A 22,464-nucleotide genomic window follows, 5' to 3' on the forward strand; every position below is an offset into this window, starting at 1 on the left:
ACACAAAACCTCAAGCTAGGAATTGGTGGCTTATGCTGGTAATCTGAGCAATTCAGGAGGCTGAGATCTGAAGATCATGGTTCTAAGCCAGCCTGGGCAGTAAAGTCTATTAGACTCTTATCTCCAATTAACTACCAAAAAGCCCACACTAGAGCTAAGGCTTAAATGGTAGAGTGTTAGCCTTGAGCAAAAATGTTTAAGCAAAGTCTTCTTGGGTTTTTTTTGTTTCAGTTTTTGTTTTGTTTTGTTTCTCCCTGGGGCTGGCCTCATATTGTAGTCTTCCTTTTTTTCTACCTCCTAAGTAGCTGGAATTACAGCTGGAATCATATCTTGCCAACTCAGAATTTTTTTATAGGGCTTTTACCTAGATTATCTATATGGAGAGAGACAAGGGGAAAGGCTAAACATCTGAATGGCCAATAAGCAAGTCACATGTGAGTCTGCTTTCCTTATCTGTAAGTAGAAAGGTTTGGTCTATGTGATCTTTAAGGCTGTCTAGCTCTTAGCATTTGGCAGTTCTAGGTAGCAAAAGCAACTCTTCTTCCTGGTGTGTTATCCTTAGACCAAACCTCTCTTCAGTGCTCTGTTTTGTACTTGATTTTCCAGTTTCTTTCTCTCAAGTTCCCTTACTCCCCATTTATCTTAAATCAACTTTCTTTTTAGTACCTTTTATTTTATTTTTGCCAGTCCTGGGGCTTGGACTCAGGACCTGAGCACTGTCCTTGGGCTTTCTCAAGGCTAGAGCTTTACTACTTGAGCCATAGCACTTCAAGCTTTTTTCTATGTGTGTTGTACTGAGGAATCGAACCTGGGTCCTCATGCATGCTAGGCAAGCACTCTATCACTAGGCTAAGCTCCCAGACCCTTAATTTTCTAATAATTCATTAGTTTTTGTGGTGCTTGGGTTCAAATCCCTGCTCGCTAGGCAAGCTCTAGCCCTGAGCTATATCTCCAGCTTGCTGATGTTTGCCTCCTTGCACACAGTTGTATGCAGACCCCCAAATTACCCCTTGGGTCTTCAGTTCTCCATCTCTCTGTCTGCCTACTTGTCTTTGCTTGCATACCTGGCTTCTAACCCATCTCTTAAGTTCCTCTGAGCCCCCCTTCCCTCTGGGATCCCCTGTCATTAGTCCCTCTTACAGAAACACACCCAAATTTTCAGAGCCAAAGGATCAGGTATTCAGTGGCTCAGGTGACAAACCTGCTGTCAGGTTACAGATAGTGTTTCCTCAAGGACCGCACTACAGTATCAGTGGAGCCTCAGGCTTGCCTGCAGTTCCCTGCCCTCCTCTGGTTATCCACACATAGTGAGAATAACCAAGCTCATCTTGTAGAACCAGTACGCACCTGGAAACATGGCTCTGAGCCTCTGGCCCATGCTGTTGTTGCTGCTGCTATCCTGTGCAGGTAAGAAGAACAGTGAACCGGGCTAGGGATAAAAGGGGGTTGATAAAAGAGACTTAAGAATGGGGAGGTTAGCCAGATGTGGCACTACACACCTGTAATCCCAGTTCTCAGTAGGTGAAAGCAAGAAGATTGCAGTCTTCCTGGGCTATATAGCGAGACCTTGTCTCAAAGTATAGTAATAAAGTAGAAGTTAGCAAGTTAGATAAAAGTTAAAGGGAGGGGCTGCAGTGTGGCCTAGTGGTAGAGTGCTTGCTTAGTGTGCATGAAGTCCTCAGTACCACATACACAGAAAAAGCTGGAAGTATGCTATGGCTCAAATGGTAGAGCGCTAGCCTTGAGAAGCCCAAAGACAGTGCTCAGGCCCTGAGCTCAAGCCCTGGGACTAGCACACACACACAAAAGAAAGGTTTCAGGTATGACTTACTGCTCCTGGTGAAAGGAGTTGAACTCACCATCTATCCCCTTACCTCCTCTTCAGATCTAGGCTGGATAATGTGCTCAAGGACTTATAAGTTTCTCCCTTTTTTGTGACCTCTAGCTTCTCTCTTTACAGGGACTCTAGCCCCTACTGGGCCTCAGGCCCTGGATCATGGTCTCTCCCTCCTGAAGTCATTCCTGTCTTCTCTGGACCAGTCTCCTCAGGGTTCTCTCAGCCGCTCTCAGTTCTCTGCATTTTTGGCCAACATTTCATCTTCCTTTGAGCGTGGGAGAATGGGGGAGGGACCAGTGGGAGAGCCCCCACCTCTTCAACCCCCTGCTCTCCGCCTCCATGATTTTCTAGTGACACTAAGAGGCAGCCCAGACTGGGAGCCAATGCTAGGGCTGCTGGGGGATGTATTGGCACTGCTAGGCCAGGAACAAACTCCCCGGGACTTCTTAGTGCACCAGGCAGGTGTGCTAGGTGGGCTGGTGGAGGTGCTGCTGGGAGCCTTAGTTCCTGGGGGGCCTCCTGCCCCTACACGGCCCCCATGCACCCGTGATGGGCCCTCAGACTGTGTCCTGGCTGCTGACTGGTTGCCTTCTCTGCTGCTGCTGTTAGAGGGCACACGCTGGCAGGCCCTGGTGCAGGTGCAGCCCAGTGTGGACCCCACCAATGCCACAGGTCTCGATGGAAGGGAGCCAAGCCCTCATTTGTTGCAGGGTCTGCTGGGCTTGCTTACCCCAACAGGAGAGCTGGGCTCTGATGAGGCTCTTTGGAGTGGTCTGCTACGCACAGTGGGGGCCCCCCTCTATGCTGCTTTTCAGGAGGGGCTGCTTCGCATCACTCATTCTCTGCAGGATGAAGTCTTTTCCATTCTGGGCCAGCCAGAGCCTGATGCCACTGGGCAGTGCCAGGGAGGTGAGTGCTGTCAGGGCTGGAGTTGGGTTGTAGCAGAGAAAGAAGATGTGATTTGGGCCTTTTCTTTCTCTGTCTTTTCCTCCAAGGGAACCTTCGGCAGCTGCTGCTGTGGTAAGTAATAGTGGTTCTAGGGGTTCTGAGGGGTTGGGCCTGGGAAATCTGGAGGTGGAAAGCTGAAGGCATCAGCCTTTGGAGCTAAAGAGAAGGGTGATGGGAGGAGTGTGGGTTACTGATTTTGGAGTGACTCTCTACTTTGGTATCCCAGCTCCCTTTCAATCTTGCCTTGCCTCCTTGGGCACACCACATGCTCTTTCAATGCCTCAGTTTTCCCATTAGTAAAACAAGAATGGACCTATTAGCTAATTCAGAGCTATTGTAAAGAATCAAAAGGCTTGAAATTAAATGTGTGCACTGTTTAGAAGAGTGCTTGGCACATAGTGTAAGCTAATAAATATGGGGCATGGGAAGAAAGAAGACTGGACTCTTCTACCCTCTTATTAACTCAGTACAACAATGCCAGAACACAGTTACACATATTCAGTTTCTGGGCAGATTTCCTGATATGATCCAAGGGTTGTGTTTAAGCTACCTAAAACCAGAGAAAGAAAGTGCAAGGGGAGGGCAAGGTGAACAGAAGGGACTCCAACTGGGACTACACTAGCTAATTTTGTGCCTCAGGAGCACAGCTTATTCTCCCCCCCATCCCACCCAATGATGGGAATCTTGGAATCTTTGTTTGTTTGTTTTGCTAGGGGCAAATACAAAATTACCAATAGAGGCAGACTGTCCATGGGTAGTCAATGAGAGGCCGTAGGTGTCTGTCCCATATCCTGTCCCTTCATGATCTCATGGGCCTTATTTGAAGATCAGATGTTTCCCATCCCTAAATCTAGCTGCACCTTTACTCTCAAGGACCTCACTTTTGGGAAGACCTATATTTGTATTGCCCACTGCAGGGTTCTGGGCCAGGGTCAAAATCTGTAGCTGAAGAAAATGTGATCTGACCAGATTCTGTCTACTCCTCCCTCTGCACCCAGGGGCATCCGGCACAACCTTTCCTGGGATGTCCAAGCTCTCGGCTTTCTGTCTGGATCACCACCTCCACCTCCTGCCCTTCTACACTGCCTAAGCTCGGGTGTACCTCTGCCCAGGGCCTTCCAACCCTCAGCCCACATCAGCCCTCGCCAACGGCGAGCCATCACTTTGGAGGCCCTCTGTGAGAACCATTCTGGTCCAGTTCCACCCTACAGCATTTCCAACTTCTCCATCTACTTGCTCTGCCAGTATACCAGGCCTATGACCCCACAGCCACCTCCAAGCACCGCTGCCATCTGCCAGACAGCTGTGTGGTATGCAGTCTCATGGGTACCAGGTGCCCAAAGCTGGCTACAAGCGTGCCATGACCAGTTTCCTGATCAGTTTCTGGATGCAATCTGTAACAACCTCTCCTTTTCAACCCTATCTGGTCCTAACCGTCGTCTGGTAAAGCAACTCTGTGCCGGCCTGCTCCCACCCCCCACCAGCTGCCCTGAAGGCCTGGTTCCTGTGCCCCTCACCCCAGAGATTTTCTGGGGCTGCTTCTTGGAGAATGAGACTCTGTGGGCTGAGCGGCTATGTGTGGAAGCAAGTCTGCAAGCTGTACCCCCGAGCAACCAGGCTTGGGTACAGCATGTATGCCAGGGCCCCACCGTAGATGCCACTGCCTTCCCACCCTGCCACATTGGACCCTGTGGGGAGCGCTGCCCAGATGGGGGTGGCTTCTTACTGATGGTCTGTGCCAATGACACTATGTATGACGCCCTACTGCCCTCCTGGCCTTGGCTAGCAGGCCAGTGCAGGATAAGTCGTGGGGGTAATGACACTTGCTTTCTAGAAGGGCTGCTGGGCCCTCTTCTGCCTTCTCTGCCACCTCTGGGACCATCCCCACTCTGTCTGGCTCCTGGACCCTTCCTGCTTGGCATGCTATCCCAGTTACCACGCTGTCAGTCCTCTGTGCCAGCTCTTGCCCACCCCACACGCCTACACTATCTCTTGCGCCTGTTGACTTTCCTTCTGGGTCCAGGGGCTGGAGGGGCTGAGGCCCAAGGGATGCTGGGTCAGGCCCTGCTACTCTCCAGTCTCCCAGACAACTGCTCCTTCTGGGATGCCTTCCGCCCAGAGGGTCGGCACAGTGTGTTACGGACAGTTGGGGAGTATCTGGAACAGGAACAGCCAACCCCACCAGGCTTCGAACCCACAAGTTTCAGCTCTGGTATGAGCAAAATGGAGCTGCTATCCTGTTTCAGTGTAAGTGATCTGCCTGGGTAGAAACTCTTAGACAAGGGACAAGGAATTCCTCAATATTGAGCAGTAGTGTGTGGTTTTCTTTTTTACAGTGATTTAAACTCACAGCTTGTGTCTGATAAGTTGGGTTCAGGTCTTAGTTCTGTGACCAACCTTGGACAAATTATTTAGCCTTTTTTTTTTTTTGTAGGTCATGGAGCTTGAACTCAGCCTGGGCGCTGTCCCTGAGCTCTTCAACTCAAGGCTACCATGCTACCCTTGAGCCAAATCCCACTTCCCGTTTTCTAGTGGTTAATTGGAGTTTCAGGTCCTTTTGTGCTGGGCTGGCTTTGAAACTTGATCCTCAGATCTTAGCCTCCTGATTAGCTAGGATTACAGGTGTAGACCACCATGCCTGGCTGTTTAGCCTTTGAGAAACTCAGGGTAATAATAGTACCAAGCTTTCAGAGTGGTTGTAAAGATGATATGAGATAATATATGCTATGGGCTTAGGCTAGTACATAAATATGTGATACAGGGCCAGGAGTTTGGCCTAGTTGTAGAGTGCTTGCCTACCATGCACCAAGACCTGGGTTCGATTCCTTAGTACCACATATACAGAAAAAGCTTGAAGTAATGTTGTGGCTCAAATGGTAGAGCACTAGCCTTGAGAAAGCCCAAGGACAGTGTTCAGGCCCTGAGTTCAAATCCCAGGACTGGCAAAAAAAAGTGATGCATATTATTTCATTGACTCCCACTTTGTGGGTTTTGTTTTTTTGTTTTCTGAAAGAAAAGGGATCAATAGCCAGGCGTGGTGGCTCACACCTGTAATCCTAGTTACTCAGGAGGCAGGCTGAGATCTGAGAATCACATTTCAGAGCCAGCCCAGGCACTAAAGTCCAGGAGACTCTTACCTCCAATTATCCACCAGAAAACTGGAAGTGGCGCTATGGCTCAAGTGATAGAGTACTGGCCTTGAGCTGAAGAGCTCAGGGACAGTGCCCAGGCCCAAGTCCCATGATTGGGGAAAAAAAAAATTCCTTACTCCAATTTAGGCCCCATTTTTTTCATAGTAATTTGGTTCAGATCTACTATTATTTGTTGAGCTGACTGTGGACCTAGCATGGGAAAGAATATAATAGAAGTCAGAAACATGGTCTCAGACCTAAAGAGGCTTATTATCTGAAGAGTGTTAGATGAAGAACAAGCAGCCCCTCTAATTGAGTTGAAAGGCCTGGGAAATTGCAGGCCCAGGGGACAGCCCTCTTGGCATTTTGTCTTTCTCCCCTACCAGCCTGTGCTGTGGGATCTGCTCCAGAGAGAAAAGAGTGTTTGGGCTCTGAAGATTTTAGTGCAGGTAATGGGTGAAGGGAGGACGGGTGGGTTGAGTTGACAGCCATGGCCTGAGGTCCCTGTAGAGTTAGATCAGGTCCACCATGACTTTCTATCCGTAGGCATACCTGCACATGCCCCCAGAGGACCTACAGCACCTGGTGCTATCTGCAGAGATGGAGGCTGCACAGGGCTTCCTGACACTCATGCACCGCTCCTGGGCCCAGTTGCATGTGAGCATAAAAGAAGAAGGGAGTATGAGTGCAGGGGCATCTAGGGATCGAGGGTACCTGGTGCCTGTTGTCTAGAGGGCTTGCCTTAGTGAGAAGAAAAACTCCAAAAAGAAGATTGTAAGGATGCTAAGCATCTCCAGAACCAGTATCCATTTTTTGTACCTCCTAGGTACCGCCATCTGAGGAAAAAGCCATGGGTCGCCTGACAGCCCTCTTGCTACAACGGTACCCGCGCCTCACATCCCAGCTCTTCATCGACTTGTCACCACTCATTCCCTTCTTGGCTGTCTCTGACCTGATGCGCTTCCCACCATCACTGTTGGCCAATGACACTGTGTAAGCAACACCCTTGATCCTGTCAGGAGTAGGCTAATCTCATTCACCTAGATCAACCCTTTCCAGAGTTCCATTATTATTAAGCCAGTGAAAGTCTCCTACCTGCTTATGACAGCAAGGCTATAGTATAGAGGGTCAGGAGATTCCAGTTTGGAACAAGATGAAGATTTATAACCTGTGGCTCTCTCCAGCCTGGCCGCCATCCGAGATCACAGCTCAGGAATGAAACCTGAACAAAAAGAAGCCCTGGCAAAGCGTCTGTTAGCCCCTGAGCTGTTTGGGGAAGTGCATGCCTGGCCCCAGGAGCTGCTGTGGGCAGTGCTGCCTCTTCTTCCTCACCTCCCTCTGGAGAACTTCCTGCAGCTTAGCCCTCACCAGGTACGAAAATCATCTTTACTTATCTGGCCCATTCTCTAAGTGGGATGGGAGTCGGTGATACGTCTCCTAGTGAGTTTCTGTTCCGTGGGATCCTAACATGAGTTGATCTTCCCCCTTTCAGATCCAGGCTCTGGAGGATAGCTGGCCAGCAGCAGGTCTTGGGCCAGGTCATGCTCGACATGTGCTACGCAGCTTGGTGAACCAGAGTGTTGAGGATGGTGAGGAACAGGTGCGCAGGTGAGTGGCAGTCACATTTCCTAGTTTATGGGCCAGTGAATCAGAGTACCCATAATCCCCGAATTACCACAGGCCTCAAGGATCACAAGAAGTCAGCCTTTATGTCCTCCTTAGGCTTGGATCCCTCGCTTGTTTCCTGACCCCTGAGGAACTGCAGAGCATGGTGCCCTTGAGTGATCCAATGGGACCTGTAGAACAGGGATTGCTAGAATGTGCAGCCAATGGGACCCTCAGCCCAGAAGGCAGGGTGAGTTCCTTGGCACAGGCCTACAACACTCTGGAAGTATGTGGAAACTTACTTGGCTAATTGTACCCACCAAATTCAAGACAGTGGTGTTAAATTCCTACCCACCTCTGACACCTTGGTTATTTTCATTCTTTTTTTTTTTTTTTTTTTTTTTGCCAGTCCTGGGCTTGAGCTCAGGGCCTGAGCACTGTCCTTGGACTTTCTCAAGGCTAGAGCTCTATCACTTGAGCCTCAGCACCACTTCTGGCTTTTTTCTATGTATGTGGTACCGAGGAATCGAACCTGGGTCTTCGTGCATGCTAGGCAAGCACTCAACCACTAGGCCAAACTCCCGGCCCCTGGGTGCTCTTCAGCTCAAGGCTATCACTCTATCACTTGAGCCACCGCACCACTTGCAGTTTTCTGGTGGTTATTTGGAGACATGAGTTTCATGGACTTTTGTGCCCGGGTTGGCTTTGAACTGCACTCCTCAGATGTCAGCCTCCTAAGTAGCTAGGATTACAGGCGTGAGCCGCTGGTGCCCAGCTGGTTATTTTCATTCTTACCTATTGTCAGTTCGTTCTAGCCTTTCCCTGAGAATATCCCAAACACCATTTGTGGTCTTAAACCTAATCCACTCTGGTCCTACCTGTGGTTCTAAGTCTTAGCCCAGGCCTTGGGTTAGGAGTGGAAGCCCAAGATTCACCTGTCATAAAACTCCTTTGATTGCAGGTGGCATATGAACTTCTGGGGGTGTTGCGTTCATCCGGAGGAGCTGTTCTAAGTCCTCGGGAACTGCAGGTCTGGGCCCCTCTTTTCCCTCAGCTAGGCCTCCGCTTCCTGCAGGAGCTGTCAGAGCCCCAACTTAGAGCCATGCTTCCTGCCCTACGTGGAACAAATGTCACACCTGCCCAGGTGGGCCTGTCTTACTCCTTGGAGGCCTAGTGGAGAGAATCACATGTAGGGATACCATCAGCCCCTCATTTCTCTTGGTGAACACTAGAAGTGAATCCTGTCCCCCTAAGGTCTCCTTCATTTCCCTTCCTCAGCTCACGAAGGACCCTTGTTCAGGCTGATCAGTGGGGTTGGTTGAGAAGTAGCTGGAAATTTGGGAGGGCAGGCTCTGGCATCTATTTGAGGCTTGGCTACTGGGGCCTGAGAGCTGTTGTTTCCTGTCCAATCCCACCACAGGCTGCTCTGCTGCTTGGACGGCTCCTCCCTAGGCATGATGTGAGTAGTAGCAACTTTTCAGCACACCCCTGAAGGTCTCTGATCCCCTTTTGGATCTGTGATCCTTCCTCTCATTCACTTCCCCTCCCGCTCAAATATCTGGATTATTGTCTTATTCTTCTTCAGACCTCTTGTCTTTCTTGCTCCTCAGCTGTCCCTGGAGGAACTCTGCTCCTTGCACCCTCTGCTGCCAGGCCTCAGCCCCCAGACCCTCCAGGCTATCCCTAGACGAGTTCTAGTTGGAGCCTGTTCCTGCCTGACCCCTGAGCTGTCACGTCTCTCAGCCTGCCAGACCGCAGCATTATTGCAGACCTTTCGGGTAGGAGAATAGCAGGGAAGATGCAACCATTAGGGATATGGGCACTGGTTGGGAGGAAGGAATCTTCCTTGTGGCCAGGGGAAGCTCCCCTCTAACTCCCTATTCACACACACACACACACACACACACACACACACACACACACACGCACGCGTGCACACACAGAAACACACTGCCAATTCTCATGCAGGTGAAAACCGGCATTAAAAATATGGGCATGACAGGTGCTGGTGCAGCTGTGTGTATTCCTGGTCAGGTATGTGGGGGATTCCCTGACTGAGCTCCTCTTCACCTGGTTGGTGCTGCCAAGCACACACCACCTGCAATGGCCCTGAAAGGTTAGGTCAGCTCAGTTCTCCCCTGCATTAGTAGTTCTCCCCAGTTCTAAATGCATGCCCCACACTGTCCTACAATGTCAAACCAGAAAGGCCTGAAAAATGTTCCAGGCCAGCCACCCGACTATCAGATGGAGAGGACAAAGCCTCTGAGAAGTTAAAGCACTTCAGTTCATCTTAACTAGCAGAAACACCCAGCCTGTAACAATAGCCTGCAGTGTGAGGGTGCTGAGGCATTCGTGGTAGCCAGTGCTACCCCACCCATAGCCTAGCTTTGATCCCTTCCCACCTCATGGCTCCCCTTCTCTGAGAGTTGAGAGCAGACCCTCTCTCCTATCACTACACTGCTACACCCATCACCATCACTGCCAGCAGCCCATTCCCACTACTTGGCCAGACTGCCTGCTCCCCCTGCTCCCATTAAAGCTGCTACAACTGGACACTGCGGCTCTGCTGGCAAATCGAAGGCGCTATCGAGGGCTGCCTTGGTCTGAGCAGCAGGTAATTCTTTTTTTTTTTTACTTTCAGAACTCTTAATCCCTTCCACTTCCCTATCACTAGAATCCCTTATATATTCTCTCCCTCTCTCTCTGTCTCTCTCTCTCCCTCTCTCTCTCTCTCTCTCTCTCTCTCTCTCTCTCTCTCTCTCTCTCTCTCTCTCTCTCTCTCTCTCTCTCTCTCTCTCAGAGCAGATAGGCATCTCTTGGGATTTGCCTAGTCCAAGACATTTTAGGATTTTAGGTTCTTGGGACAATATCTCCTCAGGAAGCAGCTCTTTTTTTCCCTCTCTTATAGGCACAGTTTCTCTGGAAGAAGATGCAGGTACCCACCAACCTGACGCTCAGGAATCTGCAGTGAGTAACTTAACGTTGAGCAGGTGGTCTAATTCAATGGACATCTATTTATTTATTTAGTAGTTCTGGAGATTGAACCCAGGACCTCACAAATTAATATTGTTTTTTTTTTTTTTTTTGCCAGTTCTGGGCTTGAGCTCAGGGCCTGAACACTGCCCTTGGACTTTCTTTTTTTCTTTTTTTTTTTTTCTTTTGCCAGTCCTGGGCTTGAGCTCAGGGCCTGAGCACTGTCCTTGGGTTTTCTCAAGGCTAGAGCTCTACCACTTGAGCCTCAGCACCACTTCCGGCTTTTTTCTATGTATGTGGTACCAAGGAATCGAACCCGGGTCTTCGCGCATGCTAGGCAAGCACTTTAACCACTAGGCCAAACTCCCGGCCCCTGCCCTTGGACTTTCTCAAGGCTAGAGCTCTACCACTTGAGCTTCAGCACCACTTCCAGCTTTTTTCTATGTATGTGGTACGGAGGAACCGAACCCGGGTCTTTGTGTATACTAGACCAGCACTCTACCACTAGGCCAAACTCCTAGCCCCGGGCCTCACAAGTTATATGCAAGTGTTCTACCATTGACTAGTTACCACCCCAACCCCCAGCTAGCATATTTTTGGTGATTATCATATACCAGGCAACATATGTTATACAATAAGAGATATAGGAACAGATGATGTATAGTTCCAGCCTTGTCAACGCTCTCCTGACTCACCCTTTTCTTATTCTCTTGACATTCCACAGTGCTACCCCTCTCTCTCTCTCTCTCTCTCTCTCTCTCTCTCTCTCTCTCTCTCTCTCTCTCTGTCTCTCATCAGTCATGGGACTTGAACTCTTCTGAGTACTGTCCCTAAGCTCTTCAGCTCAAGGCTACCACCCTACCCTTGAGCCACAGCTCTACTTCTGGTTTTATGGTGGTTAATCTGAGATAAGAGTCTCACATACTTTAGTGCCCCAGACTGGCTTTGAACCGCAATCCTCAGATTTCAGCCTCCTGAGTAGCTAGGATTATAGGTGTGAGCCACAGTACCCAGCTCACCCTGTCTTAGAGTAATGGGACTCAGAAGATCTGGATTCAGGTCCTAGTCCTGTTACCTACTTATACTCTTGGGAATATAATCGCTCTAAGTTTTTTTCTCTTCTGTGGAATGAGATTTAATACAGTGTTTACCTCAAAGGCAGTTACAGGCTGAGAATGTGGCTTTGTGGTAGAATGCTTGCCTAGCATGCACAATTTTTGATTCCTCAATAACACATAATCAGCATAAGCCAGAAGTGCATTGTAGCTCAAGTGTTAGTGCTAGCCTGGAGCAAAAAGATGCTCAGGGACAGTGCCCTGAGTCTAAGCCCCAGGACTGGCAAAAAAAAAATGAAAGAAGGAGGGAAGGAGAAAGAAAGAAGAAAGAAAGAAAGAAGAGAGAGAGAGAAAAGTTGTTAAAGTGAGGATTAAATAAGATAAGGCATATAAGATTTTTAATTCAGTACCTGGCTCAGGGTGAACTCCCAATAGACAGTTGTTGTTTTTAATTTAATTCAAGGTGACTTTAGAGCCACTGGAGGAGTAAGTATCACTTTACCTGCACCCACAGTAAAGAATCAAGAGTTTCAGAATCTAAAGCTATAGCTCTAGTTTTAGTTTACCTGTAGCAGATATATTTTTGGAATGTCACCTGACCTCTATCAATCTTGATTTTCCTCTTTGATAAACAGTGATGATGTTATGGAAAGCCAAGGAGAATGTCTATGTACAAACATTTCTCAAAACTGTAATGACCATAAGTGAACATCTTGTCCTTGTGTTGAGAACATGGGTAATGATATCAAGGAGCACACAAGCTGTGGCATGTGTTAAAAAGAGCATCTACCCACTCACACCCACAGGGCTCTGGGAAACCTGGCAGGGGGCATGTCCTGTGAATTTCTGCAGCAGATCAACTCAATGGCAGACTTCCTTGATGTGGTACACATGCTGTATCGACTGCCTACTGGGGTTCGAGGGAGCCTGGTGAGAGATGGCACGTGGGTATTAGTGGGGACAAGAAGGCTGTAAACCCAGTCCCCATGTTTATCTCTGTCTTGACCCTGCTTCTCCAACCCTGTCCCACAGAGGGCCTGTATGTGGAGAGAACTGCAGCGAAGGATGACAATGCCAGAGCCAGAGTTGACCTATTTGGGGCCAGAACTAAGTGAGCTTGACACAAAGCTACTCCTGGATTTACCGTAAGTACACAGCTAGAGATTCTGAGTCCTCCAAAAACTCAGCTTGGGACAGAAGAACTCCCTCTAGGAAGAGCAGTTTTCTCCCTGGAGGTTTTCTAATACTCATAGCCTACTTCAGAGGATTCTATTCAGGAGCCCCCAGAGCATGGGACAGTTGAGGGTTTCAACACTATGCTGTGGCCTGTCAAGTAACCCTAATGTAACCTAGACCACATTAATATTACGTACGTGTGTGTGTGTGTGTGTGTGTGTGTGTGTGTACTAGTCCTGGAGCTTGAACTCAGGGCCTGGGCACTGTCCCTCAGCTGCTTTTGCTCAAGGCTAGTACTCTACCACTTGAGCCACAATGCTATTTCCAATTTTTTCTGTTTATGTAGTATTGATGAATTAAACCCAGAGATGCATGCATATTAGGCAAGCATGCTACCACTAAGCTACATTCCCAGCCCTAGAGTATGTACAATGAGAGAGGCAGTGGTTACTTCCATCTTAGCAGTTTAGGGCCTGTGTTCTCATTTGTTCAGAAGTGTAGATTAAGAAAAAAATATAGGAGGCTGTGAGTTTGGCTTAGTGGTAGAGTGCTTGCCTAGCATGCACAAAGACCAGGGTTCAATTCCTTAGTACCACACACATAGAAAAAAAGCTAGAAGTGGTGCTGTGGCTCAAATGGCAAAGCACTAGGCCTTGAGAAAGCCCAAGAACAGTGCTCAGACCCTGAGTTCAAGCCCTGGGACTGGCAAAAATATAGATAGATAGATAAATAGATGAGTATATCTACCTCTCTCCCTCTCTCTCTCTCTCCATATATATATATATATGTATATATATATATATATATATATGTGATAAATGACTTTACATCCCTGAGGAGCTATCATTTTTTTAATGGTTCCATGGGGGAACGGCTACAATTAATGAGTTAGAAATCAGATTTTTGAGCCAGGTGCTAGTGGCTAACTAGCTACTCAGGAGGCTAAGATCTGATGATCACAGTTCAAAGCCAGTCTAGGCAGGAGTGTCTGTGAAACTCTTATCTCAGATTAACCACCCGAAAACCAGAAGTGGAGCTGTGGCTCAAAGTAGTAGAGCAGAAAAGCTCAGGGACAATGCCCAGGCTCTGAGTTCAAGCCCTAGGACTTTAAAAAAAGTCAGATATAAAAATTCAAATATAAAAGAAATTGGAATAGTGAGCACCTAATCATTGATCTTATCCCAGGCTAAACTAGATAGCCCCATGGAAAAAATGTAAGCTGGAGAGAAACAACAAGATGAACCTATTTCCTCCATCCCAGAGATTCTAAGTATTTTCCTTCATTTTCTTTTTTCCTCATTTGCCCTCCCTGCAGCTCCTTACTCTGAACTGCAAGTCAAAGAAGGAAAAGGTTAGGGTTGCAGTATTCCTGGAGAAATGAGGATGATAAAAGCAGATGACTTCATTCTTATATTTTTATAGGCCTTTCAACAGTTTTTGGTTCTTGCACAACTTGGCTCAGTTCCCAAAATTTGCAATTTTATATGAAATATGTCATTTTTGATTTCTGTATTTTAATCTACTTAAATATGTTGGTTCTCTGAGATATTTTAGAACAAAGGGCCTTGATGAGGTGAAAAATCTTGGGCCAGCAATCAGAAAATCAGGGTCTGTCATTTGTGAAAGAGAGATAGGGCCTGGGAATATAGCTTACTGTTAATGTTTGCCTAGGATGTATGAGGCCCTGGGTTCGATACCTCATTATCACATAAACAGAAAAAGCTGAAATGGCTCTGTGGCTAGCCTTGAGCAAGAGAAACTCAGGAACAGTGCCCAGGCCCTGAGTTTAAGCCCCAGGACAAGCCAAAAAAAGAAAAAAAGTGGGATAGGGAAAAATTAGTGATATTTAATGTTTGGGGTTCTTGAATCCATCAGGAGAACTAGAATATGTGACTCTTCTTGTTTGTTTGTTTGTTTTGCCAGCCCTGAGCTCAGGGCCTGAGCACTGTGTCCTTGGGTGTTCTCAAGTTAGAGCTCTATCACTTGAGCCACGGCACCACTTCTGGCTGTTTCTATGTATATGGTACTGAGGAATCAAACCCATGTCTTTGCGCATGCTAGGCAAGCACTCTACCACTAGGCCCAACTCCTGGCCCCTATGTCACTCTTCTTGTTCTCTTCCTTCTAGCCAATGATAGCAATTAGCTGAGAGTTTTTAATCTCTGTTTCTGTTCAGGTCACAGTGTTTCATTTGGTATTACATACTGTCTGAAGAATGTGGGTTCTATGCTCCTTTCTCAGCATGGCTCAGTTCTAACCAAGTGCCCCTATTGTCAAATTGCAATCATAGGATCCAGCTGATGGACAGATTGTCCAAGGAATCTATTATGTTGGTGGTGGAGCTGGTACAAGGAGCTCCAGAGCAGCTGCTGGCACTCACTCCGCTCCATCAGACAGCCCTGGCAGAAAAAGCATTATTAAACCTGGTAAGAGTCCACTGGATGTCCAATGGTAATGTTTGTCTGTCAAACAGTGCTCTCTGACTTCTTCTAGGCCCAGCTCTCAAACATTTACTCTCAAATAGATTGCTATCTACAAGAACTTGTCTACAACCATCCTAACCTGAACATGCCAGATCTCATCTACAAGACCCTAGTCCCCTCTGAATTCTATTCCTTGATAACTTCCTTCATGATTCTTTGTTCTGTTTTGTCTTATTTTACTTTATTTTGATATTACTGGGGTTTTAACTCAGAGCTCTGTGCTTACTAGGCAGGCAATCTATCATTTGAGCCAAGCCCCCACGCCCTGTGTGATTTAGTCATTTTTTCAGGTAGGATCTGGCATTTTGCCCAGGTTGGCCTAGATTACAGTCATCCCATTTATGCTTCCCATATAGCTGGGATCACACACACCCTGCTATATTCAGTTTTTTTAATTGGTTGAAATTGCTCCTGATCCCAGCCTCCCAAGTAGCTGAGATTACAAGTTCACACTTGAGATTACAAGATTATACCTGTAAGGTGTAAGCTTACTTGTTTCTTTTTTTATTATTATTATTGTTGTTGTTGTTTTTTGTCCATTCCCCTAGGAGTCCAAGAAATCCATTGAATCCCAACTCTCAGTCTCTCTGCTTTCTCCTTTCTGGGTCTATTAACTGTTTAAGGAAGTAGACAAAGACAGTGACCCTCAAAATTGAGAATAGGAGGAGAGGAAAGATCCAGGAGTTTGGTGTCTTAATCAGAGAGTCTGATGTCTCAGTCAGGTGCATTGTCCAAGGCCTGATGCCCTTCTCCAGGCTCCAAAGCAGACCCCAATCACAGAGGAAGTGCTGGAGACACTGGGCCCCTTGGTCGGATTCCTGGGGACAGAGAGCACTCGACGGATCCCCTTACCGATCCTGCTGTCCCATCTCAGTCAGCTGCAGGGCTTCTGCCTAGGAGAGACATTTGCTGCAGAGCTGGGACGGCTGCTGTTGAAGGAACCTGTACTTGGGTATGGACCTTTGGGGGTTTCAGATTCTAACCCCTACACCTAAGGCCCCGCCCCATCACCATAATTATGATAGCCCATTCCTCTATGTTTAAAGGTTCTTTGAGGCCCGAGTTCCTAATCCTACCATGTCTTCTTTTGCTCCTAGTTCCCTCAGCTCAGAAGCCCATGATTTCCTTCTTGTCCCCCAGGAAACCAGAATTGTGGAGCCAGGATGAAGTAGAACAAGTTGGACGCCTAGTGTTCACTATGTCTACGGAGGCTATTTCCTTGATCCCCAGGGTGAGGTGTAGGCACAAGGGAGGGAGTAAATGCATGGAGGGGACTGGTGAACTAGTTGTGGGAACTCCCAGGCAAAGAATGGCAAAAGAAGTGAAATCTGGATCTACTGGAGATTACTAAACAGAGACAGAACTTTAGAATTAGAACTGCAGCAGCTGGTCCTCTGTCTCAGCCTCTGTACCCCACCCTCCACTTTCTCACGCAGGAGGCTTTGGGCCCAGAGACTCTGGAGCGGCTTCTAGAAAAGCAGCAGAGCTGGGAGCAGAGCCAAGTTGGACAGCTGTGTGTGAGGCCTCAGCTTGCTCCCAAGAAAGGAGCTCTGGTAGCAGGGATTGTGCGGCCAGCTGCTGAAGGTCTTCCAGGTATAAGTACCAAGTATTCGTACATCTAAGAGAATGTGCAGAAGAGGATATCATAACATGCAAATAATGTAGCCAGGGCCTGGGTTCTAGGGTTGTAGGACAGTCCTTATGTAATATGTGCAAGATTCTGGTATACATCCAGGCATCACAAACAGAAAATAGGTCTAGCTGTGCTATGTTTTTTGAGCAGATTTACAAATCTTCTTCCCTCTGGGTTTTGGTAATCTATAAAGCAGCAGGGTTAGAAGATGATCTTTGTCTCTTCTAGTACTAGCTTTCTATATCTGGAAGTTTATTACCCATTAAATATTTAGCCCATGAACTATAGACTTGTGGGTGGGGATGAGAGGGAAAAACTGAGTGAGGAAAAGGGGCGACATTGTTCACAAAGAAATGAGCTCTTGGGGCCGGGAGTTTGGTCTAGTGGTTAAAGTGCTTGCCTAGCATGCATGAAGACCTGGGTTCGATTCCTCGGTACCACATATAGAAAAAAGCTGGAAGTGGTGCTGAGGCTCAAGTGGTAGAGCTCTAGTCTTGAGAAAGTCCAAGGACAGTGCTTAGGCCCTGAGCTCAAGCCCAGGACTGGCAAAAAAAAATGAGTTCTTTACCTGACTTATGTAACTATAACCTTTCTGTACACCACCTGTATGACAACATTTGTAAAAAAAATTTTTAGACCGGGAGTTTGGCCTAGTGGTAGAGTGCTTGCTTAGCATACACGAAGATTCCTTAGTACCACATACATAGAAAAAAGCTGGAAGTGGTGCTCAGGTCAAGTGGTAGAGCTCTAGCCTGGAGAAAGTCCAAAGACAGTGCTCAGCCCTGAGCTCAAGCTCACGACTGGCAAAAAATAATAATAATAATAAAAAAGTTAAAAGCTGGGTGTTGTGGCTCATGCCTATAATCGTAGCACCTCAGGAGGCTAAGATCTGAGGATCCCAGGCCCAAAGTTTAAGCCCCACTGCCTGACCAAAAAAATAAGTAAAAAAAAAAAATCTCTAGTCCAGAGCCAGTCTCTAGTGGCTGTCACTGTACTTCTGGCTGAGATCTGGAAGATGATGGCTCAATGTCAGCCCAGATAGAAAAGTCTACAAGACTCCATCTTGAAAATTACCAGCAAAATGCAGGGCTAGAGATGTTGATCAAATGGTAGTGTGAAGCCCTGACTTCAAACTGCTATACTAGGAAAAAAAAAATTCTTTAAGCCTAAGACTTGACCCAGGAGTAGTGAGGCTAAATATGGAGCTTTCTGCTGGGGTGATTCCTAAAAGTAAGAAGACAGTAATGGGGCCAGATACATAGATGACTTTTTTTTTTTTTGTCAGTCATAGGGCTTAGACTCTGGGCCTGGTCATTGTCCCTGAGCTCTTCAGCTCAAGGCTGCCGCCCTCCCCCTGGAGCCATAGCTCCACTTTTGGTTTTCTAATGGTTAATTGGAGATAAGAGTCTCATGGACTTTAGTGCCCAGTCTGGCTTTGAGTTGTGATCCTCAGATCTCAGCCTCCTGAGTAGCTAGGATTATAGGTGTGAGCTATGGCACCTGGCAAGACAGATATTTTAACTTAGCTCTGCCATTAAAAACAGTCTCAATCTTCTATCTATGAAACAAGGGCCTCGTCCAACCACTTTTTGTTGTAATGTCCTTCATATCTGTAAATATTACTCTGTAATCATCCTGTGTCCCACACTGCCCTATCCTCCAAAGGTTTGAAGGATCATTCTACCTAGAGTTTACTCTAGGCATATCTTAGTACTTCACTGACTACAGACCCTGTCTTTCCCCTTCAGAGCCAACACCAAATTGCGCAGACATACGAGGAACTTTCCCAGCAGCCTGGTCTGCAATACAGATCGCAGAAATGGAACTCTCAGACTTTGAGGATTGCTTGACGCTATTTGCAGGAGATCCAGGACTTGGGCCTGAAGAGCTACGGGCAGCCATGGTCAAGGCAAAGCAGGTCAGGGGTGGAGAGCTAATAGAGGTGGAGGAGGAAAAACCTGAGGTTGCTGGTTGAGTGTGGTGTAGGATATGGGATTATGAGAGTTGGTGGGGGTGGGGAGGGGAGGCAAGGAAACTGAGATAATAACAACTAGAAGGTTTGTATCATAAGTAAGGCATCCAAGGGGATCAATATTGAGGAAAAACAACTAGTTCAGTAGATAGGACTAGAGCAGTGCTATCCAAATTTTAGTGTATGTTAAAATCATCTTGGGGAAGCTGGGTGCTGGTGGCTCACCCCTGTAATCCCAGCTACTCAGGAGGCTGAGTTCTCAGTTCAAAGCCAGCACAGGCTGAAAAGTCTGTGAGACTCCTTTTTTTTTTTTGTAGTAGGGCTTAAACTCAGGGCCTGGGCACTGTCCTTGAGTCTGTCTGTGCCCAAGGCTAGCACTCTACCACTTGAACCGCAGTGCCACTTCTGCTTATTTCTGTGTATGTGGTACTGAGGAATCAAACCCAGGGCTTCATGCTTGGTAGGCAAGCACTCTACCACTAAGCCACATTCCCAACCCTCTGTGGGACTCTTATCTCCAGAAAACCTAAAATGACTCTGTGGCTCAAAGTGATAGAACACTAGCCTTGAGCAAAAAAGAGCTCAGAGACAGTATCCAGACCCCATGACTGCCAAAAACAAATACCTTGGGGGCAGATTTTCAAATGCTATTTTTAAGATATCTTGCCACACTGACTGAAGAATCTCTAGGGTCTGGGTCTTGGCCTCTGTATTTTAACAGATAACTCAATGAGTCTGGTGCACATAAAAGTTTAGAACTGGTGGACTATAGTTTGCCCTTATTGTCCACTAAAATTCCAGGGTCTTTCAATAACCCCTAAGTGAAAAGAGTCTTCTCATTTTACTGTTGGGAAAACTAAGGAAAAGCCAAGTGATGTCCGAAGTGCCACAGCTAAAGTCAGAGGCAAGTCTAAGATGCAGCATTCTGATTCCTTGTCCAGTGCTTTTTTTCCTTCTTTTTCTTGCCAGTCTTAGGCTTATACTCAGGGCCTGGGCACTGTCCCTGAGCCTCTTTTCCTCAAGACTAGCACTCTGCCAGTTGAGCCACAGCACCATTTCCTGACTTTTTCTGTGTATGTGGTCCTGAGGAATTGAACCCAGGGCTTCATGCATGCTAGGCAAGCACTCTACCACTAAGTCACATTCCCGGCCCTCCAGTGCCTTTTCTATCTCATCGTTTTTCCCTTCCTTCTAGTTGTGGGGTCCCCCACGTGGATTCCGTCCTGAGCAGATTTTGCAGCTGGGCCGGCTCTTGATAGGTCTAGGAGAGCGGGAGCTGCAGGAACTCATCCTAGTGGACTGGGGAGTACTAAGCACCCTGGGACAGATAGATGGCTGGAGCTCTGTCCAGGTAACACTTTCTCTCATTGTCATACTCCAAACACCCATCCCAGGACTCAGTCCTCTAAGTTATTCAAAGCCCAAGGAAAAATTTTCCTGTGACCCTGTAACCTCCTTGGCCATTATTCTTATCTTTTCTTAACAAGCCATACTAGTGACTTCAGGGACTGTCATTTATTTGGACTGAAGCCCTGAACACATAATATTCTCTCTTGCTTTTCTTCCTTTTTATTTGAAGGGGGATGCTTTTGACCTTCTCTCCGTGGCTTAATAATAAAAAGTAGCACCCCCCAATATCCTAATCACTTCCCCATCCATTCATTGTCCCATGGCATTTCTCCTTATCCCATGCTTTCCCCCTCCCCATTTCCACCTCAGCTCCGGGTTGTGGTCTCCAGTTTCCTAAGGCAGAGTGGTCAGCATGTGAGCCACTTGGATTTCATTCACCTGACAGCACTGGGTTACACACTCTGTGGACTGCGGCCAGAGGAGCTACAGCATATCAACAGTTGGGAGTTTAGGTCACCTATGGAGTGATTGTGGGTGGTGGGGTGCTGAAGTGAAGGTGGGCTCATAAAGAAGCTTACTTGAAGCCCATCTTTTCCCTCTTAAGATACAGTCTCTTTCACTGAAGCTGAACTTATTGTCTTCTTTCCTACTTCTTCCACAGTCAAGCAGCTCTATTCCTAGGAAACTTGCATCTTCCTTGCTCTGAGGAACAGTTGGAGGTTTTGGCCCACCTCCTTGTACTGCCTGGTGGCTTTGGCCCAGTCAGTAACTGGGGGCCTGAGATTTTCACTGAAATTGGCACAATAGCAGGTGAGGGCATGGGGATGGGTGTGAGCACTGGTGGTGATAGTTGTTGGGGTTTAGTTTTCAAACCATGAATGAAATAGATGGGAAGTTTGCCTTGAACTTTTTTGTCAGTCCTGGGGCTTGAACTCAAACTCAGGGCCTGAGCACTGTCCTTGCACTTTCTCAAGGTGAGAGCTCTACCACTTCAACCACAGTACTACTTCTGCCTTTTTCTATATATGTGGGACAGATAGATGGCTGGGGCTCTGTCCAGGTAGCACTTTTTCTCATTGTCACTCTCCAGGACCCAGTTATGGAATGGGTGTTGGAATCAAACCTGGGTCTTCATGCATGCTAGGCAAGCATTCTACCACTAGGCCAAACTCTGCCCATGCTTTGAAAGCCTAAAGGTAGAGCCCAGAGAAAGTGTTGGCTGGAGACATACCTCTTGCTTCCTTCAAACAGCTGGCATCCCAGACCTGGCTCTTTCAGCACTACTGCAGGGACAGATCCAGGGTTTGACCCCTCTTGCCATTTCTGTCATCCCTGCTCCTAAATTTGCTGTAAGTTTTGACGGGGTTATCATAGAAGAGCCAGGGCTGATTGGGGCTATGTGGATACTGAGTCTTGTCTCCACCTCCAGGTTGTCTTCAACCCTACCCAGCTGTCTAGTCTCACCAGTATTCAGGCTGTGGCTGTCACTCCTGAGCAAATGGCCTATCTGAATCCTGAACAGCGACAAGCAGTTACATGGGCCCAGCATGAGGGGAAGGAAAATCTAGAACAGCAGGGTGAGTTCCCAACTTCTCTCTTTTTTTTTGGTGGGTCATTGGACTGAGCTCTTCAGCTCAAGGCTGCCACCCTATCCTTGAGCCAAGCCCCACTGTTAATAATTGGAGATAAGAGTCCCAGGTCCTTTTGTGCCGGGCTGGCTTTGAAACTTGATCCTCCGATCTCAGCCTCCTGAGTAGCTAGGATTACAGGCTGAGCCACCATGCTGGCTCTCTCAACTTCATATCTTGATCCTCTATCTCCTGATTCAGAATCTAATCCTGATATTGGTGCTGTCTGACCCTTAAATCCTACTCAGGGAGAGAGAAGGAACCTGTAGGCCGAAAATTAATTTCCAAATATCGATGGCTTTGGGCAGAATTGTGATACTCTTCAAATTCTTTTTTTTTTTTTCATTTTAGGTCGGAGCTCAGCCTGTGGCCTCCAGGACTGGCCACAATCTACCTGGGCACTGGCATTGACCATCAGCCTTGTTAGCTACCGTCTTTGATCCTGTCTCTTCAATTCAGGGCAATCAGGGGTGGTGGTGGAAACCTTATAATCAATAAATACAAATGCAGGTGCACCCTAATTATTCTCAGAAAGTTGATGAGGATTATGGATAAAATGCTAATGCTTTCCACCCACCTGAGAATCAATGTTCCTGGCATGGCATATCTGGAATCTCTTTCCAACATAAATAAGCCAACTGCTTCATTTCCTTTCCTAGAGGCTTCTCCCTCC

At 47.4% G+C, this 22,464-nt stretch overlaps 1 protein-coding gene across 3 annotated transcripts; it reads left to right on the top strand.

Annotated features, from left to right (window-relative positions):
- Window positions 1-111: 111 nt before the first annotated feature.
- Window positions 112-22,303, top strand: Strc (stereocilin). 3 transcript variants are annotated; one of them, XM_090318477.1, is made up of 29 exons: window positions 112-1,407; window positions 1,961-2,746; window positions 2,833-2,857; window positions 3,784-5,032; window positions 6,303-6,365; window positions 6,463-6,573; window positions 6,743-6,909; window positions 7,101-7,287; window positions 7,409-7,524; window positions 7,639-7,771; window positions 8,483-8,665; window positions 8,942-8,980; window positions 9,132-9,299; window positions 9,490-9,555; window positions 10,010-10,135; window positions 10,430-10,488; window positions 12,356-12,479; window positions 12,582-12,694; window positions 15,016-15,151; window positions 15,964-16,160; window positions 16,349-16,439; window positions 16,645-16,801; window positions 18,590-18,759; window positions 20,009-20,164; window positions 20,533-20,675; window positions 20,825-20,973; window positions 21,415-21,512; window positions 21,593-21,740; window positions 22,143-22,303. In XM_090318477.1, the coding sequence occupies exons 1-29, from the start codon at window positions 1,356-1,358 to the stop codon at window positions 22,229-22,231; spliced, it is 5,301 nt and encodes a 1,766-aa protein (XP_090174603.1). In that variant the 5' UTR covers window positions 112-1,355; the 3' UTR covers window positions 22,232-22,303. The 3 variants fall into 3 exon arrangements, with proteins under 3 accessions (XP_090174603.1, XP_090174604.1, XP_090174605.1); XM_090318478.1 differs by lacking the exon at window positions 10,010-10,135; XM_090318479.1 differs by lacking the exons at window positions 9,132-9,299; window positions 9,490-9,555; window positions 10,010-10,135.
- The last annotated feature ends 161 nt before the right edge of the window (window positions 22,304-22,464 follow it).

Source organism: Megascapheus bottae, chromosome 25 (assembly GCF_031878675.1).
Source record: "Megascapheus bottae isolate mThoBot1 chromosome 25, mThoBot2.hap1, whole genome shotgun sequence".
Taxonomy (NCBI): Eukaryota; Metazoa; Chordata; class Mammalia; order Rodentia; family Geomyidae; genus Megascapheus; species Megascapheus bottae.

What these genes read in the sequence shown, in the direction of transcription:
- Strc (XM_090318477.1), top strand. Translation starts at nt 1,356, where the DNA reads ATGGCTCTGAGCCTCTGGCCCATGCTGTTGTTGCTGCTGCTATCCTGT. An exon ending in CTGTGTGTATTCCTGGTCAG is followed by an intron (nt 9,556 to 10,009) that starts GTATGTGGGGGA and finishes CACTGCCAGCAG; the next exon opens with CCCATTCCCACTACTTGGCC. An exon ending in ATCAACAGTTGGGAGTTTAG is followed by an intron (nt 20,676 to 20,824) that starts GTCACCTATGGA and finishes CTTCTTCCACAG; the next exon opens with TCAAGCAGCTCTATTCCTAG.